At 44.4% G+C, this 26,319-nt stretch overlaps 1 protein-coding gene across 2 annotated transcripts; it reads left to right on the forward strand.

Moving 5' to 3' along the window:
* The first annotated feature begins 43 nt into the window (after nt 1-43).
* On the forward strand, nt 44-8,617 carry pigo (phosphatidylinositol glycan anchor biosynthesis, class O). 2 transcript variants are annotated; one of them, XM_030085364.1, is made up of 11 exons: nt 44-234; nt 411-889; nt 1,931-2,074; nt 2,165-2,288; nt 2,444-2,603; nt 3,460-3,639; nt 3,756-5,367; nt 5,450-5,653; nt 5,762-5,946; nt 6,101-6,171; nt 7,060-8,617. In XM_030085364.1, the coding sequence occupies exons 2-11, from the start codon at nt 412-414 to the stop codon at nt 7,187-7,189; spliced, it is 3,288 nt and encodes a 1,095-aa protein (XP_029941224.1). In that variant the 5' UTR covers nt 44-234; nt 411; the 3' UTR covers nt 7,190-8,617. The 2 variants fall into 2 exon arrangements, with proteins under 2 accessions (XP_029941224.1, XP_029941225.1); XM_030085365.1 differs by having other exon boundaries at nt 44-253; nt 7,060-7,195.
* The last annotated feature ends 17,702 nt before the right edge of the window (nt 8,618-26,319 follow it).

The following is a 26,319-nucleotide window of genomic DNA, read 5'->3' on the forward strand; positions in this document are numbered from 1 at the left end:
ACTCAGTGTGTTACAAAGAAAATCCTCCGTTGCGCGGTTCCGCCGGGTTTCCAGCCTGCTAAAGGTTCCGCTCCGTCCCCAGCCGTCTGCTCACGCTGGACGGGAGTCCTGATGAAGGTGAGCGTGTCGCCCGACTCTCCGCTCACCTGAGACACCCGCACGGCCGTGTTGTGGGCCCGCACGCTGACGCCCGCCCTCCGGCCGAGAAGAGGACGAAAGTCCCGCCGCCACAAGGTCAGTGACAGGAGGCGAGGTAAGGCGAGGGAGGCTAGCCGCTGCTAACTCAACTTACCGACACCCCTCCGTTGTATCTCGGCTTTACGCACCTGTGCGCAAACTTCCCATGTAGTGCTTCTTTCTTTCTTTTTTTTTTTTTTTTTTTCTTTTGAGCGTGTCGCCTGTGCTCGCAGGATGAAGCGGCTCCCGGTGCTCGCCCTGCTCCTGTGGGTGTGCGCGGTGTACTTCGTGGGCATCTACCTGTTCGTGGGCGGCTTCCTGCTCGTGCGGCTGGAGGTGAACCGGACCAGCAGCTGCGGGGACGTGCTGGAGCCCGGAGAAGAGCCGGGGGACTTCTGCCGCTCCCCGCCGCGCTTCAGCAGGCTCGTCCTCCTCATCGTCGACGCCCTGAAGATCGACTTCGCCCGGTTCGACCCCGGCAACACGGCCCCGCGGCCCTACGAGAACAAGCTGCCGGTGCTGGGGGAGACCGTGACGTCCAGACCGCTCCAGAGCCGCCTGTACCCGTTCCGCGCGGACCCCCCCACCACCACCATGCAGAGGATCAAGGGCTTCACCACCGGCTCCCTGCCCACCTTCGTGGATGTGGGTAATAACTTTGCGTCCAGTGCAATTCTTGAGGACAATCTCATCCACCAGCTGGGGCAAGTGGGTGAGTTATTAAACAGTTATAACACAATAGCACACATGCACGCGCATGCTAACACACTGATTGGGTTTGGTTGATTTGGGTTGCAGTTAGCAAATCAGTTAAAATCCACATGCACAGAGAGAATATGCAAACTCCACTTAGGAAGGCGCCCATGCTTGGTGTTTATCGACAGGTCTTCTCCAACTATGACAAAATCCAGACCACATATTGTGAATTTTTTTCCTAATTCATGTTCTATTTTAAGAGTTAATTTCATTATCAGTCTTTTTTTTATATCATGATTTGAGCATCACTGTGTCAAACTGATGCACAGAGATAAAAACTCAAACGCTACTTTCAGCTTTACGATTCAGCCCATAAACAGAATTGTTGACATTTCAAGTCTTCTGACAGATGCAACATTTAAATTTTTTTATGGATGGAGAAAGATGAGATTCAATTTAAAGCACTTCCATAGAATAATGTATGAATATTTTAATATAGCTATGAGCCACAGTGGAACATCATGTTGCTGTTACCACCACAATGTGATTAAAGTGTTGTATGCAAAAGTAGTTTTTGTCTTTTTTTTCAAATCCCACCAGCACTTGTCTTGTTTCTCTAAACTCCAGGTCTTATAATCTATTCCTGTATTTATACACATATATGATTTGATAATATATTTTATTGAGAGAGCTTTCAACTCTCTGAAGGACACTGTACAAGTGTCAAGTGGAGAACGCAACACTTTTCCAGAAGTGTATTATTTTTAACCTTTAATGGATTTTTTTCCCAAGAAGAAATCAGTTGTACTTCTTCATTAAAGATATCTGTCAATGCGTTTTTGAAGAACAAAACAGGATTATATTTTATTGAAGCAATAAAAGTGTAAAACTAGTGCATGTGCTTTGTCTGAGCGCTGTGGTTTTTCTCCCCACAGTAGAAAAACATGCATTTCAGGTTAATTAGTGACTTGACAATGGATGAACTGTCCAGGGGGAACTCTGCATTTGGCCATAATGTAAGTGAAGTGAGATTTATTTACGATATATTCTCTCTCAGGCAAGCGTGTGGTTTTCATGGGTGACGACACCTGGGAGAATCTTTTTCCAAAGAAGTTCTACCGCTCCTTACCTTTCCCCTCTTTCAACGTCAAGGATCTGCACACTGTGGATAACGGGATCCTGCAGCACCTCTACTCAACCAGTATGCATGGAGTTTACAGTTTCAGTGAATATTATCTCACAGCAGTAGGAAGCCGTGTCAACTCGAGTGTCTTGCTCTTGGTTTTTCCAGTGGTTGGGAAGGACTGGGATGTTCTGGTTGCTCATTTCCTTGGCGTTGATCACTGCGGTCACAGGTTTGGCCCCGACCACCCGGCCATGGCCGACAAGCTCACCCAAATGAACGGAGTCATCAGGTCAGACTGGAGCGCAGCTGCTCCTCCCACGCTTCACGAGATAATAAGAGGTCGACCCAGACAGAGATCAAACCAGAAACTGACTGACAAACCGTATCCATTTGTACTGTTTTTGTTATCTGTAATCCCTCTTTTGTATTTTTCTCTCTCGCTAGCTCTGTGATTGACCGGCTGGAAAACGACACCCTCCTGGTGGTGATGGGAGATCACGGGATGACCGACACTGGAGATCATGGTGGAGAAAGTCAAAAAGAGACTGATGCTGCCATCTTCCTCTACAGTCCTTCCCCAATTTTCCCTGGATCACCGTCGCAGGTCTGTCGTGCCGCTGAGTATATATCCAGATATACCACGAGGTGAACAACACATGTCTCTGCAGTGTGCTTCACTTCTCAGTCTGTTACTATTACTTGGATTTATAATATTCTGGGAAGAGTTTAAAAGATAGGAAGCAACACGTGACATTGAGTCAATTAATTTAGGGTGAGTAAGTAAGTTGAAGACTGAAGTGTTAAACTAACACAAATTCACACAGAATTTCTGATATATTCTGTACCATGCTATATTTACTGATGTAGCTTTCCACTGTTGAACACAGTTGGCTCTTTAAATTCTTCACCATCAGAGAGTCGACAGAAACATCTGATTTCCTCAGTTTCTTGAGTACAGGGTGTATCGTTGACCCACAACATCAGCGCCATTCCTAAATGAGTTGAACTGAAAAAAAAAACCAAGAACAATTCTGTAAATACTTCACTTCATCTGTTTGAGTGTTAATCATATCTCATCAGCAAATGCACATCGACACCATGGCCCTCCTGAAATCACCACCGTGTTTAATGTATTAGAGGTGTGAAGCATCAAGCCGCTGGTGCGTGTGTGTGTGTGTTTCTGTTCATGGCTGGCTGTGCACTTCCCCGAACCATTAAACGGATGCTGGCAGGTGGTCTCCGCCTCTTTCAGGAGATGAAAAATGTGAAAAAAGGGTTTATTTCTGTAATGACAGTGTAATCTGAGTGTTATGTAATACACTGGGAGGAGTTATGAGCTGTACAGGAGAGAAATATGCAAAATGTGAGATAAAAAAAAAAAAACTTCAGGGTCGCTGTGTGACGAATTTTGAAAAAATTGGTGAGAAAATCTTCATATTTTATTGTTGTCACATTTCCAGACGGAGCCGGACGTCGTGCCCCAGACTGACCTGGTTCCCACCCTGGCTCTGCTGTTGGGGATTCCCATCCCGTACAGCAGCGTGGGCCAAGTTCTCCTGCCTCTGTTCCCTCCTCACGGGCAGAAAGGTGCAGCTGGAGGCATCAGCCAGCTGGAGGCGCTGTGGATCAATGCAAAGCAGGTAGGCTCAGTTCAGAACTGTCTACCAGAGGGTTTTTAAATTCTTTAAAATGTCCTTACAGAAAAGGTTTCTTGCTTCAGTGTCAGTAATTGTGTTATTTTGTCCCGTCGATGAAGGTGAACCGGTTCCTGGACACCTACTCCAGCATGGCCAGAGACATTCCCCCAGAGAGCCTCCGTCAGCTGAGGGCCCACTTCTCCCGCCTCTCCTCCGAGTACCTCGCCGCGGTCAGAGACGGCCGCTCGCCGTCCGCCAAGCTCAACTCGTCCCTGCAGCTCTACCTCACCTCGGTCAGGGACACCTGCCGCGCCACCTGGGCTCGGTTCAACCACGTAAAGATGGCGGCGGGGTTGGCCATCCTGGCCTTGGCCTGCCTGATGTGCTTCGTTCTGTCCGAACTGTCCCAGGCACTGATCAGGGAGGGCGGCGTCGGGCCGAAGGCCCCCGTCCTCGTGGCGCTGATGTCGGCTGCCGCGGCGGCCGCCGCCCAGCTGCTGGCGCGCGGCTCCGTGGAGGCGGCGTGGTGCCTGGCGGCCGGCGCGTTAGGCTCCGAGCTCCTCTTCCTCTGGAGAGCTCGTCGACTGAACACCCCGACCGCGTCAAAGAACGGAGGCAAAGCGCCGAAGGCCGCCGGCTGGCTGACCCCGCGTCAGCTCCTGGCGGCGCCGCTCCTGGTGTGGCTCCTCCGCTGCGCCGCCCTGCTGTCGGACTGCTACGTGATCGGCGAAGGCCGCGTGGTGACCTTCCTTCTCTTCTCTCTGGCCATTTACGTCCCCGTCCGCCTCAACTGGGACGGGCTCCTCCTGCCGCCGAGCCACGACCCCCTGAAGTCGGCGGGGCTGCTGCCGGCCCCCGCCGTCCCCGCCGCCACCGTGAGGAAGGAAGGCCACACCCTGCTGGCGTGCCTGGGCCTCCTGGTCGGCAGCCTCTACCTCTCGCTGTCCTTCCACGCCTGTCGCGAGGAGCAGGGCTCCTGCCAGCCGTCGCCGTTCCTCTCCCCTCTGTCCCGCCTGCAGAGCAGCCAGCTGAAGAACCTCCACTACGTGCTGTCGGTCGCCTCCCTCGGGATGTGGGCCTTCCTTCTGCGCCGCTGCCTCTGCCACTACGGGAACCTCAACTCGTCGGGCGGGACGGTGTTCGCGGCGCGCTGGATCCTGCCGCTGCTGTCGGTGTGCCTGGGCCTCCACTGGGCGGTGAGCGCCACGCCGGACGACAGCTTCCGGAACCTGTCGGAGCTGATCGGCCTGGCGCACGTGGCCCTGCCCCGGGCGGCGTTCTGCCTCCTGGCGCTGGGGCTGGCCCTGATCTGGCTCGACCCCCTCACCGTCTTCGTCAAGGCCCGGGCCGCCGCTTCCGCCAGGAGCTTGACTCTGCCGCCTCCCCGCTACCGGGCGAGCACGGGCATCAGCCCCCAGGCCGAACTGCATCACCTCATCCCCCAGATCTACCAGCGCATGCGCCGCTGCCTGGACGACGACGCCGGCGGCGGCGGCGAGCCCGGCGGGGGCGGCGAGGCGGACAACCGGCCCGCCGTGGAGGCGTACGGCCTCGGGACGGTCTACTCCGCCCCCACGCTGCTGTTCTGCGGCCTGCTGGGACTCGGCCTGCTGCTGCTGCACCCGGAGGGCATGGCCCTGTCGTTCCTCCTGCTGCTGCTGGAAATGGGATCCCTGCTGCACATCCACGCCTCCTCCACAGCGCTCGGCGGCCTGCAGGGGGCGTACTCCGGTAAGACGCTGGCAGTGGCACCGTCTCTCCTGCAATCCGCAGCTTCCAATCACACACGCCTTTCCTTTCTGCTCGTGGTCAGGTGGGTTCGCCGTGCCCTGGACGCCCGTGGTGCTGTGGTCGCTGGCCGCCGCCCAGTTCTTCCACGCCACGGGTCACCTCCCCACCTTCCCCTCCATCCAGTGGAGCGCCGCGTTCGTGGGATTCCCAGATGGACACACAGGCACCATACTGCCCGCCTCGCTCGTTACCCTCAACACATTCGCCTCGCACATTCTGTTTGCAGGTTATTATTTATCTTTTCACCAAAGAAGAAAAATGCTGCTAAAAACACTTTTTTTGTGGAATTACCCATGCAGCTTGCTGACGTGTATTTCTGTCTCCTTCCCTTCAGTGGGGTGTCCGCTGCTGCTCTTCTGGCCCCTGGTGCGAGAGGTGCGTGGGGGCCGAGCAGGGCGGGCCTGCGGGGAGGAAGGCGAGGACGCCGTCATGGAGATGAGGCTGAGAGAAAACCCCCAGCAGTTCAGCGCCGCCCTCCTCCAACTGTCAACACGCTACCTCTTTATTAACGGAGCGCAGGTCGGTGCATCCACCCGTTTAAAAACATCCATCACAGCTGAGGAATCCGGCCGGGATCGGATCGTTTCCTCCGTTTCTATGTTTAATTCCATTTTTTTTCTGAGCGTGGATCAGTATCACATCACACCACTCAGGTTCTCGGCTCTCTTCGCAGGTCTTCGCTTCAGTCTGTGCAGCTGCTATTCTCAGGAGACACCTAATGGTGTGGAAGGTTTTCGCACCCAAGTAAGTGCCCGGATGGATTTTCCAGCTCGCTCAAACTCACTGACAGTAAAGGCTTTGGAGTGTGTGGACACGGTGGAGCCGACGCTCACCACATTTACGTCTGGACGGCCGGACGGCATGTCTGGGTTTCTACACATGTTCAGTTTTTATGCTAGTAAACCTGCTAATAATCACACTGCCAAATTTGAAAGATTCGTAAAAATTGTTTAAGGTTCTCCCTTCTAAACAGAGCATCCCACAGTTGTCAGTCTTGTTTTTTTACGTGTTTCAGTAGCTACTTTTTTAACATGCATAATGTGTTCAGAAGCGAATCTCTGAATTTGTTTTAGCCCAGACTTAAAAAAAAAACCCTCAATGAATCTGTGTTTTGATGAGTGATGAGGAAAGTAATCTTCATCATGCTATAACCAGATTGTGATAAATTCTGATTGCGAAAGAATGTTTTATTGTTCAATTTATTAGAAAATATGCTTCATTTAAAATTTCCAGTATATTTATAAAGAATTTTAAAAACATACTGTAAGTATTTGGAGTAAGCGACATTGAGCCTTGAAGCTTATTTTGAATAGTTTATCATTGTTTCTACAAGTGCACATTAAAAAAAAGGACACATGATGAAAACAATCATCGCCTTTGGTCTCTTTGTAGAAGCTGATTTTATTTTGTTGTTGTGAATTTTCAAGAGTAGATAGATATATTTTAATCCAGTCTCTCTGCTGAAACAAAAGAGAAAACAGCTAGTTTTTTGACATCGGTCCATGGAAAGGTCAGGTAGATGAAAGCTCCTGGTAACTCGGAACAAAGTTAACGGAGCGCTGCGGTTACATCAAGCTTAAATCTCTTATTTTGTTTAATGCTTTGAAATGACTACACTGTCTGTTCCTGCAGGCTAATGTTCGAGGCCTCTGGATTCCTGGTGAGCAGCGTCTTCCTGCTGATCGGGGTCACGCTGGTCCTGAGAGTCGACGTGGCCGTGAGCAGCTGGTTTAAGAGACTCGTCCCGGACGCGTCCAGGTAGCGACGGCGCGGCCGCCGCTGCCTTTTCCGGCGGAGCCCAGCAGAGCCCACTGTGCCACCGAGCAAAGACACGCCGAGGTCCAGGAATTATCCTCACACACTCCCGGGGGCGACGTCGAGCCACAACCGACGCTCTGAAGGAAGTATGACGCTTCAGCTCTTGGAAACTGAGACTTTTTTTGATTCCTTTGAAGGCGTTTCACAGCTGGTGATGAATGTTTCTCTTAAACTTGTGTTTTCTAACTTAAGCAAGGCTTAAAAGATTTGGTTCACTAATTGTATGAGAGTCAGCAAGCATTACTGAGGTTTACAAGTTCTCCTTGCCTGCCACAGCCGATTCTCAGCATTTGAATAATGTGATCTTTCTTATTTGAGGGTTTTTTGTACTCCATATTCGCTGGTGCTACATGCAGTGCGGTGATCAAATTGGCAATTTGATCGATTAGATTCATGTTTAAGGACTGCTGTTTGACACTGTTCCAGTGTATTAGATGTCCACGATTGTCCTGCTGAGAACAGACTATTGTTTATCTTGTCTGTGCCTTGAAGGTTCACTGTGACATCCAGCCGGCTCATTTACGGAGCTGCTCAACACGGATTTCCCTCTATTCTGAGCATTTTGATCTCTTTGCGGTGTTTAAACAGAACTTAAACCTGTTTCAAAAAGGAAGCAGAGAAAGATTTTTTTTTTAATGTGAAGGGACTTTTACAAATTTGGATTTACACAGGTGGAGGGAGGTTCGGTGTCTGTGAAGCAACGTCATGATCAGTTTGAAATCCATCCAAGTGCATTGCAGCATGTCTGCTGGAGGAACCTCTCATCTCATGTGTTTTGTACGATTCAGTATCTGAAACTACCAGTTTTTCTGGCAACTGCCAAATGTCATGTTAAAGTCATTGTTTTTACACAGTCCTGGGTTTTCAATCAATGGGGTTTGATTTCTAGGGGGGACATGAGTGAATTTTAGATATTTTTACTGACTGACGATACATTTTCTAATCTCAATTCCAGCTTTTCCTTTGATTAGACCCCTCACATTCTCAGAATAGGTGCCTAGCTTTATCAAATGCCTTCTTTCTTTTCTTTTTTCTTTTTTTGTTGGGGGGGCGGTGTCATGAAGTGGACTGGTTTAATAAATCCAGGACGTGCAGAAACGTATTTTATTCCTGCTGAGCGTCTGAGTCGGCGTGCAGTTTAAAAGATGTGTCCTGCAGCTGTGGTCAGCAGCTCAGGCTCATTAGCTAATGCACGATGTGGAAGGCGCGTCAAACCCGGTCTGAATCGGCTGCAGCAGCACTGCTGCGTAGGAGCTGTCGCTTTGAGGTACGGGTCGGCTGTTCCTAATTTAAAGTGATTAATATATAAATAACTGTTGATTTACAATGATTTTACATCTGTGAAAACTGTAATAAAAGATTTTCTACTTGATTTCTTAGTCTTTACTAGAAAAATCCCAAATCCTCCCAGCGGTTTTTTTCCTCTTCACGTTTATGACGCTGCATCTTTCTTCCAACTTTGAGAGGATTTATTGTTGCATTGAAAACTATTTATACAGTGCATAAAAGTCATATTTAATGTCTCATTTATTGACCTGAGGCTTTGATGGAGGAGATGGCCGCTGCCATGAGTTTTTACCGCCCATCAGTTAAGGTGCTTCATTCATTATTCAGCCAGGCTTTCCACATTTCCACTTCCCATAACTCCAAGTTGTTGAAAGTCTCACTTCCTTACGATTTTATTTTCCAAAACTTTTCAGTGTGACAAACTTACTTTGTGAGTACGCGTTGACTTGACATTGGCGTTCATAAACTCACCGATTCCATTTATTTTGCTGTTGGTGACAGCTGCTCAGGAAATGATTCTTCATTCTTCACTTTGTTTGAAACTTGAGCTACTTTTCAGAGAAGGATTTGTCACACTGAAACAAGGAGTAATGTGTTGAAGTAGTAGTTATTTGAGCTTGGGTTTAATACTCTGCTGGAGCCTTTCTGTGAGGAGTTTGCCTTCTTCACACTTCCCCACCTGTAACATTGCCAACTTTTCTTTGACTCTCATAACATCCTCCTAGACTTGGCTCCTATGTGAAGTTGGTAAAGACAGATCTATGTGTATTGATGACCAGAGGCATTTCAGTGTACAGTCTCGATGTACTAAGTGCACAGAAAGAAAAAGTTTCTGTTTGAACGATTATTTGTTGCAGTGACGCATCAAGAGCTTCAGTTTTAGTGATACATGATCTTAGTGCTGCATTTGACAGACCTGAAAAATGGTTGTGAAGTTCTGGCACTGCATTAATCTTATTTGCAAGATATTATTCTGGGTCAATAGGTAATAATGAATCTGAGCATGTGAAAGTCAGTTGAGGGGTTCCTCAAGGCTCCATTCTTGGGCCCTTTTTATTTAACATCTACATGCTGTCTTTGGCTCAGATCACGTAACATTACAACAATGACAAACATCTCAAAATCTCACTGTGAGTCAACGACGACAGCTTACTGCCATCTCAACAGTATAGCCAAAAGATTTCTGATCTTTTTCGTTTTAAAATGGTGCCACATTTAGATCGAATGAGATAACTAGAAAGAGGACACTAAATAGTTCAGTGATAGTTAAATTTTACTCAAGTTGTGTTACAAGCAACAAAGTACTGCATTGTTATATGCTAAAAACACTTCTATCATCTGATCCATCAAGCAGGAATCAACAGAAAAGATGAGAGGCAGATAGATGGTCACATCGCGCTCTGCTCTGCTGCTCATCTTTTTTTCAGGATTTTTTCCTTTCCTCTTTCGCCTGTGCTTCGTCACGTGGAAAAACTGGGTTGTTCTCTGTCGAAGCGCACCGAGGATTACAGGCTTTTATTTTCCTGGCCCACCTAAATTTAAATTGAACTGACGGATGTTTTTCAGTTCTGGTTTGATTTTATGCTTGTTGCATGCAGACCATTAAATCCTTGATTAATATAAAAACAAAGAAAGCCTCCATCTGTGATCATCAAAGCATCAAAAAGTAGTAAAGTACAAAAACACAGAGAAAACCACATCACTGCTGTGGCTTTGGCTTTTTTCCCCTGATTATTTTCCCAGACAGAAAACCATCACAGCCGGAGCTTTCATCCACAAACATCACCGCTACTTTTACAAATTGCGCATCGCCATCAACTCTTCGGACGGCAATCTCTACTTTTCAGCCTGCACTATTAAAGTTAGACTAATTTATAATAACGGGGATGAAATAATCACCGGGCAGCCCTCTGATGTTAGCTCAGTGAGAAGGGCTTTCCACACGGGATCCCTCATAAAACTGTTTTGATGATATTCATCATTGCTTTCTGAAGCTCCTTCTGTGTGGATGAAAAGGATGCAGAGTTGCTGGACTCCGGGTTTAATGGAGGAACATTTTCAGCCATTATGCCACTAATTAAGGCTGACATGCAAGATCGAGGAAGGTTCACCAGAGTGCTTCTGATAAAATAAATATTCAGATTACCAAAAAAGCAATAGATCCTCTGATATGTTATTTATATGTCCGAAATACAGCAAAACTAAATATACAAAATTCTTAATTTCATGGTTTGCACTCCAGATGTGTTGTAGTTTGTGCTTTTTGCTGGTCTGAATGGGACGTTCGCCTGAAATCCTCAGATTTTGAGAACACTTGCGAAACAAATAACCAGTTAATCATTCCGTGGAAGCGACTGCTGCAGTCAGGACCGCAGCTGAGATCACTTCACGCTTCATACGTGCTGCCTCCTCATCTGTGAGCGTGAGAGTCCCGGAGGAACGAGCTGCCGCCGAGTGCACGGCCAACATGTGGAGACGGCGTCCATCTGTCCTCACTACATCGCACCTGGTTTATGTGTCGGCATGCTCCTCCAACACAACGCCTTTTCTTCAACGATTTTCAGTTAAAAAAACAACAACAAAGAAATATATGAAATCAGTGTATTCTGCTGACCTTTGGACTCATGAATGACCATGACTCAGGTCTTGAAACCTAAATGATTTACTCTGTTCAAACAGCTTCTTCCTGAAGGATTACATCCTTTTGAAAGCTTTCAAAAATAATATCTGATCATGCTAATGTACAGCCTGTAATTTGACACCAGCCTGATGGTTTTTACCTGGAGAAAATGAGCATTAAACCTTTCAGGCGTCTCAGGTCTCACATTTATGCTATATCACTGTATCAGTGGTAGATCAAACCAGTGAATAACTCACTCCTGTTGTTTTTGTTCTCATCGAAAAATTACTGTTTTGAAAAATTACAGCTCAACCAGGTCCAGAGAGAGAAACACTTAATGTTAAAATCACAGATATTACCACTAAATCTGTCTGAACAGGAAACCTGGGCAACATTTCAGACTCATGAAGCTGAGTATTAAAGGCAGGAAGTATCAAAAACAGGTTTTGAATCATCTCATGCCGATACATGCTTTTATCTCCAGTTGTATTGAGTACTGCACTACACTATGTTGTATGGTTTTCCTCAAAAAACAACAGGGAATTGAGTTCAATCTTCTCATCCTCGTTTGACATGTTTCTTCTAGTATTACACAACTGTGCATTTTAACAACATTCTGAGCATCATCACTTTCACCAGCGATGCCTCCTTCTCCAACTTCCAGCATTTAACCATCATTTAAATCCTTTCGCCCTTCGGTTTCTCTGAGGCAGCAAGGTGATGAAACGAGGATGTAACACCTGTGGTGAGTAAACCCTGCAGTGCAGCGGTCTGTCTGTGCTGCAACTGATGACTTTCCTATTGGCAGCTTCCTGATTCAGTATAGAAAATATACTTTGTGCAATACACCAGGCATGGAACACACAGGAGAGTGTGCACACACACGATCAGCATAAAACTAGACACAAGCAATTCCGTCTGAGGGTTAATGGCTCTGTCTGACGCACTGTATAATTACAAGCTGAAATTTAGAGAATGACTTTTATGCTTGAAAGGACGGCGGCCGATCGAGCTACCAGCATAAACACTGAGGACAGTACATGTGGCTGTTCTGAGCTGATGTGCTTCCTACTCAGATATAGACATCGTGGAATAACTGTTGCATTCTCTGTACATATATATTGCACATTTTGACTGATTTATTCATTTATTTTCAGTTTTTATTCTTTATTGTTTCAGTCAATGTGGGAGGACAAGTGAGACGGTATTTCAGTTCCGCTGTGTGTCTTGCATGTGCAGTAATTGACATTGAGGCTCACTTTGACATTGACTTCTGTCACTTCAAAAGCGCGAGCCTTCAAATACACCACCTCCTGTCAAGTATCCTGAGTACTCATCCAACCAGGGCAGATATACTGCAGCAGAAGACACCACAGGAAAGAATGACATCAAGCTCAAAGAGGGAAAAGATGTGATCAAAGCTCTACAATGTGTATTTTCAGTATGCTGAAGACAGTAAAAAAACAACACAAGCCAACAAAAAACTCAATAACCCAACTCAGTAAGTAAATATGTTTCGAGACAAGAAGCTCAAAAAGAAAAATCTCTACAATAGAAAGGCTGAAAAGAAAAGGATTGATAAATCTGTGCAAAAAAATAAAATCCCATTTCAACAACAGCTGAAGCAAAGTGTTGCACAGCTGTGCTGTTTGCTCGGGTTCTACATCCCATCTGGACGACACATCCCTCTTTCAACTGAATGATTTCGCTCCTTCTTACAGTGATTAAGGCTCCTTCACCAGCAGACCAGAAAAAACATATCATATTAAAGTAAAGCAGGGTATGCCAACGGGTCTATTTGCTCTCAGGATCGCAGACAGAATCTTTAAGCAAGAAGTTTTTCAGTATTGCTGCTGGAGAACATGCTTCCTCCAAAGGACTCTTCATCTTGCGGTGTCCTTCAGGGTTCTGTCCTCGGCCCACTATTGCTTTTCCTGCATCAGTTGTTTATTGGGAATCTTAAAAGTTGCTTTGTGCTGTATTAAACTTGATCAGGACAAGCAGATTCACTGACTTCCTCGTTCCTTCCTTTTTCCTTCAAACTCACAAGGTTGAAGTAGTGACAATCACAAAAGACATGAAAACAGAGTTAGTCAACACAATCAATAAGCTGCTACTTGTGTAGGATTTATATGAATAATAATGAACTCACCTCAGTTTAAAGCTTCTCATATATTTGCATGAACACTGATCTCTCTCTCTTGAGTGGTCTGTCATCCGTCATCCAACAGGTCCGAACATTGATGCGCTTTGTAAAAAATCAGCTACTCACAGTTACATAAGTTTGACTGACTGTTTGAGTTTTTGATAATTCCCCCCAAATTTTACAAATCCAAGCATTTAAGGCACATCCGTTTAAATAGCACCTTTCAGACAGACAAGAGAATTCACCCTGCTTCAAAAAGCGATACATTTTCATGCAGTACATTTTTATATCTATAAAGAATGAAAATACATCAGAACGGAGCAAATAAGTTCCACAGATGAGGAGAGTCAAGCAGATTTTTGATTTTTACTGAGAAAGGCAAACACTCCGTAGCTCTGCGCCATTATAATAATCCAGCTTTCTGAAAATACAGATCAAGACTCACAAGACATAGCACTATGACCTCCTACACAAATGAAATGAGAAAAATATCTGACAGAGACACATTTTCAGGCTGTAAATCATGAAATGTGTGAAATGGTTGTGAATGAATGTTCAGATTGCAGATTTCATTTATTTTTTTAATTAAAAAAGCACATAATGAAGTTAACCTTTTACTTTTCAGCCTTTTAAAAAACCTTGTGGAAAAAATAGGATCCTTGAAATACCCTTTCAAAAGTCCTTCAGGTTGAATTTTTCCATTTTCTGGTTTTAATTTGAATGATTTTCTGACACAGGGTTTGGGATGTTAATAGTATGCGAACGCTGCATACGACTCAACAAGGCTGGGATTCAAACATTCATCAAAGACCTTGAGTTCGGCCAGTAACCTAGTGAAAGTTGGATGGAAAACAGACAGTCACAAACACTATCAAACCCATTCTCCTGTGCACTGGACACCGAACACACACAGACCACAGAAACCTCCAATATGCAGTTCGCTCAGTGATTAAGGAGATGAAAGACAGAACTACATCTTCCTATGTATACATTTTCAGAATTTTGTCTACTTTTTTTCTTTGAAAAGGTCTGGCTGGACACAACTTCTTGCAATCATAGTTAAAGTGTGAAATGGTTGTTGTGCGCACGATTTAGCCTCTCTGTAACACCAAACACTCCCGGAGGTGACGACGCCGTCTTGAACTCAAAGAAGCAAAAAAAAAAAAAAATCAAACAAAAACAGACTCTGTACCAGGGTAAGGTTTGAGATGTGGCGAGCGCTTCTGCCTCACCCCCCCCCACCCCCCCACCCCCACCCCTCTCGTAGGCGTGTGAAGTGTGAGAGAGAAGCTCACACAGAAATCCCATCCAACAAATGAAGGAGGATTTCATGTCTGCTTTTAAAAGCCGCTAAAGGTTTCGACGCCTAAAGAGACCTCGTCTTGTCCTGCGTCTGCGCCCTTTTTAAAAGGTCGCTGAGATGAAGAGATTTTGCCGGATTGGTTTCTAAATGAACCGACGGGTTGATTTTAATCCAGTGGCGCTGTGTGAAGAAAGAGGGATCTGAGGATGGCATTACGGCGACCCCGTGATCTTTAGCCGGTCCTCCTGAGGACAAAAGGTGGAACAGGGATGCTTGAACTCCGCCTGTGCATTGCACCGGTGTGGCAGACGCAGGGGAGGCTATTCTGCAGCTGCTGCGCTGCGTTCAGCCAGTTTACGTCCGAAGTCACTGAGTTCACCAAAACCAGAAGTTCATGAAAGAAATACACACATGTCACTAAATACACTGAAATGAAACTGCGATATAATGTAAATAATTATTCAGTTTCACAAATCCAGTCTGCTTTTTATTTTCTTTTTTCAATAATCCATCTGCATCACAACAGTTCAATCTTCCACAATTATATGCAGTTTTTATTACAAATATTTCAGAATCGAAAGGAATTTCATACCCAAAATGTTCAGGAAAAAAAAAAGAATGCTTTCATAGAATGTTCTTTTTTACTAATTTGCTGGGTGGTTTTCCAGACCAGATTGGAGCCTCTTGCATTCAGTTTTTTTTTTTCATTACTAAATCAAAAGCATTTGATTTACTTCTATTTGTTGAAGCTAAAGGAAAGAGAAGACCAATGAAAAAACACACAAACCTCTCCCCTAACGCGGTGGTCTCTGAGGACAGATGCATGATGGAGATTCAAGACAACACAGGCCATCAGGTTAACTTGCTAAATTTAGCACCAAGACCCTCAACACAGCACAAACACTTCAAGAATTCAATCTTTTATATATTATTTACTCATCCCATCCTGCGTGTTCACCCCCCCCTCCATTCCTCAGTCCGCTGTCAGTTTATTAACGCCTCTACCTTGATCTCCACTTGCTGCTGTAACTTGTTATTTTCCTCTGTGTGGAAGAGGAGAGAACTGGCCGTCTTAGATCATTTTTCTCCTAATAAGAAGACACACAGCATCTGTTCTTTATGCTCTGATCAGATGCAATCACAAAGCTGCAGAAAAGAGCACCAAACTGAAGAAAGAACATCTGCACTGAAGCTCAGCTGCATCCACAATAAGCATGTTTTGTTCTGTTTGTCTGTTGATTCTGTAAAAAAAAAAAAAAAAAGCATGGCTGATTCACTCTGAAAATAATGACTTTTGAGCAAGGACTAACTAAAGTTGAGCCCAGATGTCTAAAATTAATTCAATTTTGACTTTTACAAGCAGTCTTAGCGTGATTTTCACAGAATGATGATTGAACTTAAATCGTCTTCTTATTTCCCGCAGCAGGAGCGATGAGCCCAGGTGTTCCAAATCTGCTGAGCAGCAATCAGCCACCGAGCTGCAGCCTCAGTGGAGGTGGAGCAGCGTGCACGGGAAAATTCTGCAAAAGCACTAAAACAAAGGTGCTATATTAGTAAAGCCCCTTTACATCCCTTTGACAACTGCTTGCTTTCCCCAATTAGAGTTCAGGTCACAGACTGCAGATTTCACTTCTGGGTGAAATTACCCGACTCCCACTTTCACCCGACGCCTGCAGCGTTTGGGAAAAATGATTCAGCACGCTCTGGGGATCAGCCTCGCCTCTCACCTCAGATTGAAGTATTGAGCGGCCGGCTGGTTTTCTTCAGGGTCTTTATAAATGAGTAAATAAAAGCGCCCGGCTGGAATTACAGGAAAACTGTCCATGACGAGTGGACATACATCATGTCTCGATTTCTCCACAGTAGGCATCCGAGGGTCAGGAGAACGGTCTCTCCTGCAGATTGTTTTTTCTCATGAAGTTCTGAGGTTAAATCCTAATTTTAACAGATAAATGAAGAGGGAAGGTATGAATAGTTCCACTGAAACACATTATCATTTCTATATTTGTGACTTCAGAGAGTTTTCAAATTAAAATTCGTTAACTAGCAAGAGAATTATTCAGATATCGATAGCTTATTTATCTTTACAATGGCAAACACACCAGCATTCGTATGGACAGACGACGAAGTTGGACTGCTACTCTGGAAGCCTCTTAGTGTTAAATCTAGCAGGTTCCAGGAGAATACGGGCTGAGAATTCCAGAAAAGTTGCATTTCCCCCATTTCCGCAGAGACAGAATTGGAGTAGTTTCAAAAAAATTCCTGCAGCACCGTTGTCTTATAAACAGACACTGTTTTTGCTTGAAAACGTCATGTAAACAGGGTCTTACTCAATTGCTGTTCTGAATAGATGTATTCAAATACACAACTCATTTACACATGAAAAAAACAAATAAAAAACAGTAATTTTTTTTTTTTTTTTTTGCTTCACCTCAGTTTAGGTATAAAAAGAAAAAAATGTGTTTGTGGATCTTGCAGTAACACTGAGTGACTCACAGGTACTGAGGTGAAAGCAGTCAAAACAACACGACAGAGGACTGAAGAAATCCAGACTTTCGGAGGAAGGCGACTCGATCCATTAAAGCACACAGCAAAGAAGAAAAATCCAAAAGGGCACGCAAGGGACAAACTCTGAAAACAAGGGGAGGAGGAGGCTCAGATCAGACGGAGAGCTACGGGGCGCATGAGGCATTAAAGCTGAGCTGAAAGGTGGAGGCGGTTCAGAGAAAGCACAGACGACGGGGAGAGACGATTCTTTTGGAAACAAGTGAACTCGTTCACAAGCACAGGTGTGAATAATTGTTTTTGAGGACGACGGGGAGAGTGTATGCACCCCGGAACAGAACCGATCCATTGTTAATTGTATTGGTAGCATCTGCGCTTTTCACGCTGCTCCGAGTCAAGACGCCTGCTGTGGGAAAGAGATTGTTGACTGGATGTGAGGAAACGAGGCGTCGTTTCTGCAGCGACCGCCTGCAGTGCGGCGCTCATGACCTCTCACCTCTCTGTTTCTTTGTTAGTCAGAATTTCCTCATGTTTTCTGTCAGCAAGTGTGACTCCGATGCACCACTATTTACTCTTCTCTTCATTTATTGATGCCTTTAGTCCAGTTTTGGTTGTTCACACTATTTCATGTTAGTTTCTACATTTCCCAGATCACTATGTGGTTTGCAACTGTGGGTCTCTTACTTCAGCGTTGTAATAAATAATAAATATGATAACAGACAACAGGAAACTCAGTTTTCTGTCTGGAATCTCCACCTTCTCTGAAGCTATTCCTGTTTTATCCCAGTCGGGATGAAATGATTAAGCTGAAGGTATATGCATGTAGCTACACAAGATTTAGGGATGCAAATATAGCATTAAAAATGACCATATAACTATTTTTGTTTCATGCTTCTGGTTAAGCAATAACCCACCCAGATGTAGTGTAATGCTACTTTGTATCACAAGATAATTAATATGGGAAAAACTAGCATTAATAATGCTATTATTTAAGTTATTTGTTGCTAATAATATCCCGAAATGCTCTAATAAAGAGAAGCAGAAGCATGCGAGCTTTGCTATCGACCTATCCTGTCAATGAAAAACAAAATAAATAAATAAATAAATAAACAACTCTCATTTGATGTTTAAGAGAAAAACTGAAGTTATGATCTGGTCTGTTGCATAAGCAGCTGCGAACGCCAACTTCCCATTTTCATCACATTAAAAACATGATTAATTAGCTCCGCCAGTGAATGAAACTGCTCCTGACGTCAGCGAAAGAAAAATGTTTTATTAGCACAGAGGCAGGTAATCGGTACTCGATTTACACAAATTACAAAAAGATGGATCCCTCTTTTGGTTAATCATTCCTCAAAAATGAGATAATATTACACTGGAAACAGGCCAACAATCCTGATGACCGAAATAATGCGACCATTCTCGCAGTTAATCACAACATGAACAGCACAGAAATGTTGATTTATGGTTGATTGAGTATGTATATCCACGCAGATGAATAATTCAAACAAATGCAGTATGAGAGGGATGTTTTATAACTGCACGGCCAATATAAGGAGCCTTTCACCAGTTTTTCCACTTCTTTGTCCAACAAATGTAACTTTAAAAAGGCTAAAAAACACAGACAGCTGTAACCAAGTAAAGAAAACAAGTTGCGATGAGTGGATCCACAGTTTGTGATGTGGTGGAAAACACCAAGTTTCTGTGCCTTGAAATAAAATGTAACCTAAACTGGGTTCAAATATAGCTTCAGAGGAGCTCCTACCTTTTAGAGTCAGCATTTTACATCACTCTATTTTTAGTGTTTAACTCATTAATATTGCATTCCACTTAAAGCTATAGTCTTTGCCACTGTGGAGCCCGTCATTGTTGTTATTGTTGATGCACGTGGAAATTAACTATTTATTCTGGTATGAATGGAGCTTGATAACAATCCAGTCATGACTGTTAAATTTGCTGACATGAGGACACACTGAAACTGTGCACCGTTGTATTAAATCATTTATGTTAAGCTTTGCTGTGGAGTTTGCTTCATTCTGCTGTCTCACACTGACAAAAAAAAAAAAAAAGTGGGGAGAAAAAAAATGCCCGAAAGAAAAACACGCCATGTTTTGGAGGCAGCGCAGCAATGATACCTGTGACATTATCTAACACACACTCCACAAATATGCAAATATGATTTGCAAATGAAGGTAATTAGGACAGTATTAAACTCTTGGGCTGTTTGGTTGGAACCTTTCCACCCGTCTGACAAGCAATCTAAGGAATTAGTCTCTTCTTCTGCTGCAGGGGAATGTTTATCGCCTGGAGACGTCAGACTCCCTAGAGTTTGCTCTCTCTCACACACACAGACACATTAAAGCATGTAGCAGATACTCACCCAGTGTCTGGAGCAAATAAAGCTTAACAGACTCCTGTTTTCCAGTGACTTTGATCAGACAAACTACTGGACCCAACTAAAAGTTTCGTCCTGAACACCATGCTGAGACGACTCATACTGCAGGTAGCGCTGAGATCTCCACTTTATTATAGGGGTGTTGTTTTGAATCGTAGCCTTGCCCACAGCTTTACACGAAATCTTTGATGCTGAGCCAAGAAAAATCCGCTTCCTCAGGTGGTACCTGTAACAGCAGAGCTGATTTAATGAGATTTCCCTCGATAAATTCCCCACAGAGATTCCGCAACGTTTGAGGTGAATTTCTCAGCCACCTGGACAACTGAGAAGCTGAACTAATGACACTCATTAGATTCAGACGTTCGTACAGAGGTGCAGGTGGTCGGTGTCGCCTGTCTTCCTTTTTATGATCAGTTTGGAAAACAAAATGGGTAACAGAGGACATTTCTCTCCACCAACGCCCCAAAATTCAATCAAAGTCATCAGTAACTCCACAAAAAGCCTGATCATAAAGCTATTCGTACAGATATCAATACCGTCAATCGTGTTGGAGCACTGCGTCCTCTGATCACACATGAAGGTAAAACTCACTCGATCTCATCAGAAACCAAATAACTTTATCATAACATACAGTTAAAACATTTTCCGTTCAAATAATTACATTTTTTGGTGAGCTATTGCATTGAAGTGGTTTGTAGTGCTCATTTTGCATTTTAATTAGAGGCTGTTTGAAAAATATGTGTCACACAGGATCCATCCAGTCAACGGCGATACCTCCTTATCACTTTCTCACACTGGCGACTGGTCAATATTTTAATGTAGTCTAATTTATAACCTTAAACCTTATAACCTTATCTTAAGCTATTAAGTTAAGCAAGCTTTAAGACAGATTTAATACATATATTTGAATTCCTTCAGCATTGATGAATACATTCGGGTGACAGTGGAGAAGCTCATGTGAAAAGTTTTGTAAATCTCATACTTTAAAAAGCTTTTTTGTGAGACCAACATGTTGAGGAAATTACCACGAAAACCAACATGATGTCTCACCAGTAGAACCATTTAGTTTATTGAACAGTGTCCAACAGAGCAGCAGCACAAACAGAAATATAGTGTTGACTTTAAAAAGTGTAGATATTGTTCTATGATCGTCCCTGAGAAGAGAACCGTTAGTGGAGAGCACAGTCTACCACAGTATAAACAAACATGGGAAGGAATAAAACAGAAGCTTCCACAACATCAGTCACTGACCGTATCGAAATTCTACAAACAAAAATATTACAGAAAAAAAGGTAGTTTCATTAGGGAAATAAGTTGAGGTAACAAAAGCTTACAATCCTTTTCCACAGTGTGCTGACCTTGAACCATGCTCAGCCCCTGACAAGGTGTGTGTGAGTGTATGTATGAGTGTATTCATGGACACGCAACACTTGCTTGAGGCGAAGAACCATCAAAGGAGACAACAAAAGGAATGACAACGTGTGCCGCAGCGGTGCTCCTTCCTTTCATGAGCGAGGCGTACACCGTGCCTCTCTGCCATATTTTGGACGTAGCATGTCGAGCAACACCACCGCTTCAGGCTTTGTTTGAGCGGACAGAAAAAGAAGAGTGAAACAAAGCCTTTTGTTTGGGATGTCTTTTTTGATAATGACAGTGAAGGAAGAGACCAGAGGAGGGTGTTCAAACATAGCTGTGAGACTCTGTCCACATGTGGGACAGTTGTTATTAAAGCTGATTGAATGCTCTAATCAATTATGCAAATTCTCTAGTGTGTGTTAAGTCTTAAATAGGTTAATTTTATCTTGCGTGGTCCATGAATGTAGTAACCCATTAAAAACTTGTCTCAGTTTGGACACGCTTTATTCAGTCAAATCAGGGCTGCTTCTGGATCACAGGGGTTTACAGGATCTTCCCGCTTCTGCCGTTAGACGTGCGATGTCTCTCCTTTGCATGGATAATCATCACATGTTTGCATATTTACAACCTGGAGCAGTGAGCTCTGGACCCTTCAGATGCGCCGGCAGCTGCGAGGCATATGGTGCCGCGGCTGCGGCAGATGCCAAGAAGCGCGGTGACACATCCACTGCAGGGCAGCGGATGGCGGACACACTTCCACTGTCTTAGGATCACACGTCAGATCAGGATTGTTATGTTTTTCAGAAATATAATATCTTTGTCACTGCTTGATGTATTTTTTTTTTGGTGTCCCAAAATTTGATGTGGTCAATCCTGGACATGATCCACTTTCTCATCTCCTCGGGGCGCACCAAGAGCGAGCAGCGATCCAGGGAGGCGCACTGCTGTCGACGGAGGAAGTGTAACTCCACCGCACAGAGTGATATTTTATGTTTCCCCAAACACAACAGGGAGGTGAAAAGAGAAGAGCACATGACAAAGTAGCCACTGGGGCATTGAGGCTGTTGGGTATTGAGTGGAAAAGAACACATTAGGCTAATGGATGAGGCCAATGGGCTGCTCTTCAACCTCCGCCGTCTCCATCTGTAACCTCTGCTCGCTAATGTATCATCCATCCAAGTATCATCCGTCCACCTCTATGGGAGATTACGTTGGATATTGCCGATGAGTATATTCAAGGGAAATGCTCTTCAGAAAAAGTTTTGACTCTAAGAAAGGGACGCATCAGCGATGAAGCATGGTTACATCCCCACATGTCGGCGTGATCGTGCCCAGGGGTCTGCACCATTTACCATGACCAAAGGAACTGTTTCTGTGATTTTCTGTCAAATAAAGCTCATCCCTAGCCATAAAATGAGACAACACATCTGCAAAAATCATTCCATTCATGTTTCAAAGCTGCAATTTAACAATATTTCATTACACTGTTTTGCTTTTGTGGCCAATTTCTGCAGTTCTTCTTCTTTTTTAATGGATTTTTTACACATTAGTCATTTCCCAATAGTTGGAACAGTTTTGGCTCGATTAGCATTTTCAAGGTTTTATTTATACCATTGCCATTTAGCTATTTTCCAAGTATTTTCTTTTTGTTTTTTTTGTTTTTTTAAGTAGTTTTAATTATTTTATACATTTTTCAATTCTAGCTTTTATAGTTTCTTCAGGTATTTCAAGCCAGGAGATTTTCTGAAGCTTCCTCTACTAGAGGAGCTGAAAACACACATCTGGCTCCAGAGCCGCAGGTTGCAAACCCCTGATCAAGCCAACATCACGTCATAAAATGAATAGCACAATGTCAACATCAAATATTTTTGAGGATTTCCAGCAGGAAATCAGGAAGCATAGGAAACACAAATGTCCATTTTCTGATGGTACTGTAGGATTTTCCATTCCAGTTTTCTTCAGCCTTTCTACTGCTGCGTAGTGGAGTCCTTCTTGCTTTGTGGAGTAATTCCAGACTGGATGTACAGCTCAAGGACACTTGTTTAAGATGCAGTGCTGTTTGAGAAGCTAAACGTAAACATGCACAGGTCTGAAGAGATGAGCCACAAAGTCCACAAACAGAGAGAGGAGATCAGAGAGGATCTAAGTGTATCTCCGCTAATGAGCCAGTTTGCTCCACCTTCTCAAACGTGGTAAGAACAGACGTGAACATAGGGGTGAGAATCGATTGTTTGAAAAGGGACTTTAAACAAAATCAAAATTTCCCTCAAAAGGGGAATAAATGCTTTTCTGACTTAATAGACAATGAACAAAAGTAGCATTGCAAAACATATATTTTCAAAGCTTCAGGATTAAAGCAGGGGCCTGCGGGAGTCTGGAAACCAAGCCGAATTATTGATATAAGCTCAGATTTGGCGGAGAGACAAGGTGGGCTGACAGCATGTTGCAAACGACACTTCTCTGAAGCCGTTTCTATCAGAGGTTGTTGATTTGACCAAAAATAATGAATTATTCACGGTAGTACAAACAGACTTTGGTGTATCGTTGTTTTGTGCTCCGCTCGGTCTGTAGGTTTTCACTTCAACCAGACCGCAGCTGGAGGTGTTTGGGAACGGCAGGAAGAAGAACACCCACACTGACGGAGCAAAACCTGGTTCAGAATCGATGATGATGCTCATCAGTGTGTGACACGAAATGTCCCCCATTTCCATGGGAATATTTTCAAGGCTGCAATTAGAATCATCAGAAAAAGGCTGCATTCCTTGCTCGCTGTTGATTACAGGTTGGCATCGCTCTTGTCGGCCGTCCAAGTCCACTTTTCTCGTCCAGCTGGCGTGTTGTTAGCGCCGAGGCTCGCTGGCTCTCAGAGTGACGCTCGTGTCTTAAGAACCGCTGAATGCCTCATGCTTAAGAGTCAAAGGTCACTGGGGCAGTGGACCATTAGAAATTCTTTCCCACTGGTGGTTAGTAAATCACAGGTCTAGGTTGAGGAGAAAATGGCCTCTTACTAAGACACTTATTTGATCTTACTTCTTGAAGAGCTCTTGAGAAATCACGATATTGTATTGGAAGAGCTAATCTTAGCTTACTTGGCTTCAGGGAACTATAATCAAAATAAAGCCCGTGCGTTGGGGAAACGAGGCCAGAGTTGCAGGAGTGTGATCGCAACGGCTGTAGGGAGTGTAAAGACAGAGCAGACGGATGCGAGGGCCAAACAACGAGGTGGAGACTCTCTCTCGCTCTGGCCACTTACTTCCAGATGGAGGGAAAATCAATAGAGTTAGTGAGATTTACCACAGTGAGGGGAAGAAAACATCATTTGCACTGGATACAAGGCCTTGTATTCCGCACCCTGCTTCTCTGGTGTGTCTTTGAAGATATAAAAACTGTAGTGTTCGTGTCATTTCATGTATTCTAACTTTGGAGAAGCTGTTTTTCATACATGAAGTCTCAGCCTCACTTTTATACAACAGGAGAATCACATTTTTCACATTTTTGTAATTTTCCATGCATAAGCATTTATGCATATTGATCAGAACAGTGCAAGAGAGACATTTAATTAAAGACTGTTTCAGTCTGCTCTGAGAGACGATAGAAAATATCTGGATGAAGACATGAAAAGCATCTCAAATAATCATATCTACTATGGATGTCAAACACATTTTTATTCTGAGGCCAAATAAAGCCTGATTTCGTCTTGAATAGGTCAAACTGGTAAAATAATGCCATTATAACCTTAACCTTAAAGGTGCTGCAGGTAGGATTTTGCAAGTCAATGCTAATTTTTCTGTGTTTTCTTTGGAGTAAATGTTAGAGTATCCATTGATAATCCTTTAGGAGTGTAGCATAATTGCACTACCGCGAGGGCGCAGCGTTTCCATCTGTCTCTGTTCTGAGCTGAAAAGGAATCTTGACAGCTCCGGGTATCTTTGACCAATCAGAAGAGCCCATGAGGCTCTAACCGAGATTGGTCGAGGGGCGTTCGTCGCACGTTCTTGTGGGAGGGGCTTAACTTGCGTAAGGGCGTGATGTCATAGAAAACAGGACAGGATTGGCTATGCTGGGTTTCAAATTGCCATCTTAGATGGGTCAAATTGCCATCTTGCTTAGGTAACCCTAAGCAAGATGGCGGAGATGCAGAATCCTGCCTACAGCACCTTTAAAGGGTCATTATACAATTTGCTCGTTTATGCGAAACACGACCCCTGCAGGCCTTGGGCGTAACTGCAGCTTAGTGAAACGCTCGTGTCTATGGCTTTCGCCCATGTACGTGCACAGAAGAGGGGAACTCCTTCCTCGCTCTTTTAGTAGCGCTCGAGTAAAATTTAAGTTTCTTTTGCCTGGTGGGGTCTGTGCTGGAGTTGTGGCAGTGCTAGAAGCCGGTCTTTTCTTACTTTCTGGAAGCTCCATCCTCAGTACTGCTCAGTTGTTGCTGCTAAGCATCTGGCGGAGTAATGGCGGACAAAACGAAACTTAAGGATATCAGGCCAGCGGGAGCGCGCATTACGCCAAGCTCAGAGCGATTCATACCCGAATCACTCATATTGCTGTGCCTTCAGTGCCCTGCACAGGAAAATAGGAGCGACTGCGATCTTGCAGAAATAGCTCTTGCTGCCCATCGGGCAAAGGTGAAAACGTGTGTGGGTGTGAATAATTGATAATTTAATATTTAAAACTGCGCTATGCTTCTTTAATAAAGTTTAAATTTTAAAGTGTTTCTTTGTTGCGGCACAGAGTATATATAAGCAGTAGCGGCCGGTGGCGTGGGGCGCAGGTGGTGAGGGACGCTTGTTTTGTCCGCCTACACCGCCAGCGGCAGGCGGTGCGGCATTAATTCACTTCCGCATTGGCGGAAGCGCTCGTTTCCATACCTGCACATTCCAGGCGGGCAGTGTTGAAGAAACCAGTTTATTAAAAATAATCGTTGCCTACCTGTTGTGTAGTTTGGAATGTGCCGTGAATGCGCGGGTGTGGAAACGAGCACCCGTCAATGCGTAAGTGAATTAACACCACACCGCCTGCTGCTGGCGGTGCAGGCAGACAAAACAAGCGCCCCTCGCCACCTGCACCCCACGCCACCGGCCGCCACTGTATGTAAGTAATGAAAATGTCCATATGTTTACAAAACCAAGCAATTATGACCAGAAATGTTGACAATCTCAGCATAGAGCGAATTGTAACGACATTTTGTGCAAACTACCATGTCCATACAAAATACATGCCTACAAAAACCTTTTCCTACAGCTGTTGCATTCTGCATGTGTTTACAAACTCACCCTGGCAGCATATATTTGAGGATAATGCTAGTTTAAAAGCAAAAAAGTAGATGTTTATACCAGGATCACTGATATCTCAACTTGGGTCTCAGTTAATATGTCCTTTGAAATTTTTATCATTTCCTTGTTTTTTTTTTTTTTTTTTTTTGTTGTTGGCAGGCCAGGTTAGTGCTTCTCGCAGGCTGG

This window comes from Salarias fasciatus, assembly GCF_902148845.1.
Source record: "Salarias fasciatus chromosome 7 unlocalized genomic scaffold, fSalaFa1.1 super_scaffold_4, whole genome shotgun sequence".
Lineage (NCBI taxonomy): Eukaryota > Metazoa > Chordata > Actinopteri > Blenniiformes > Blenniidae > Salarias > Salarias fasciatus.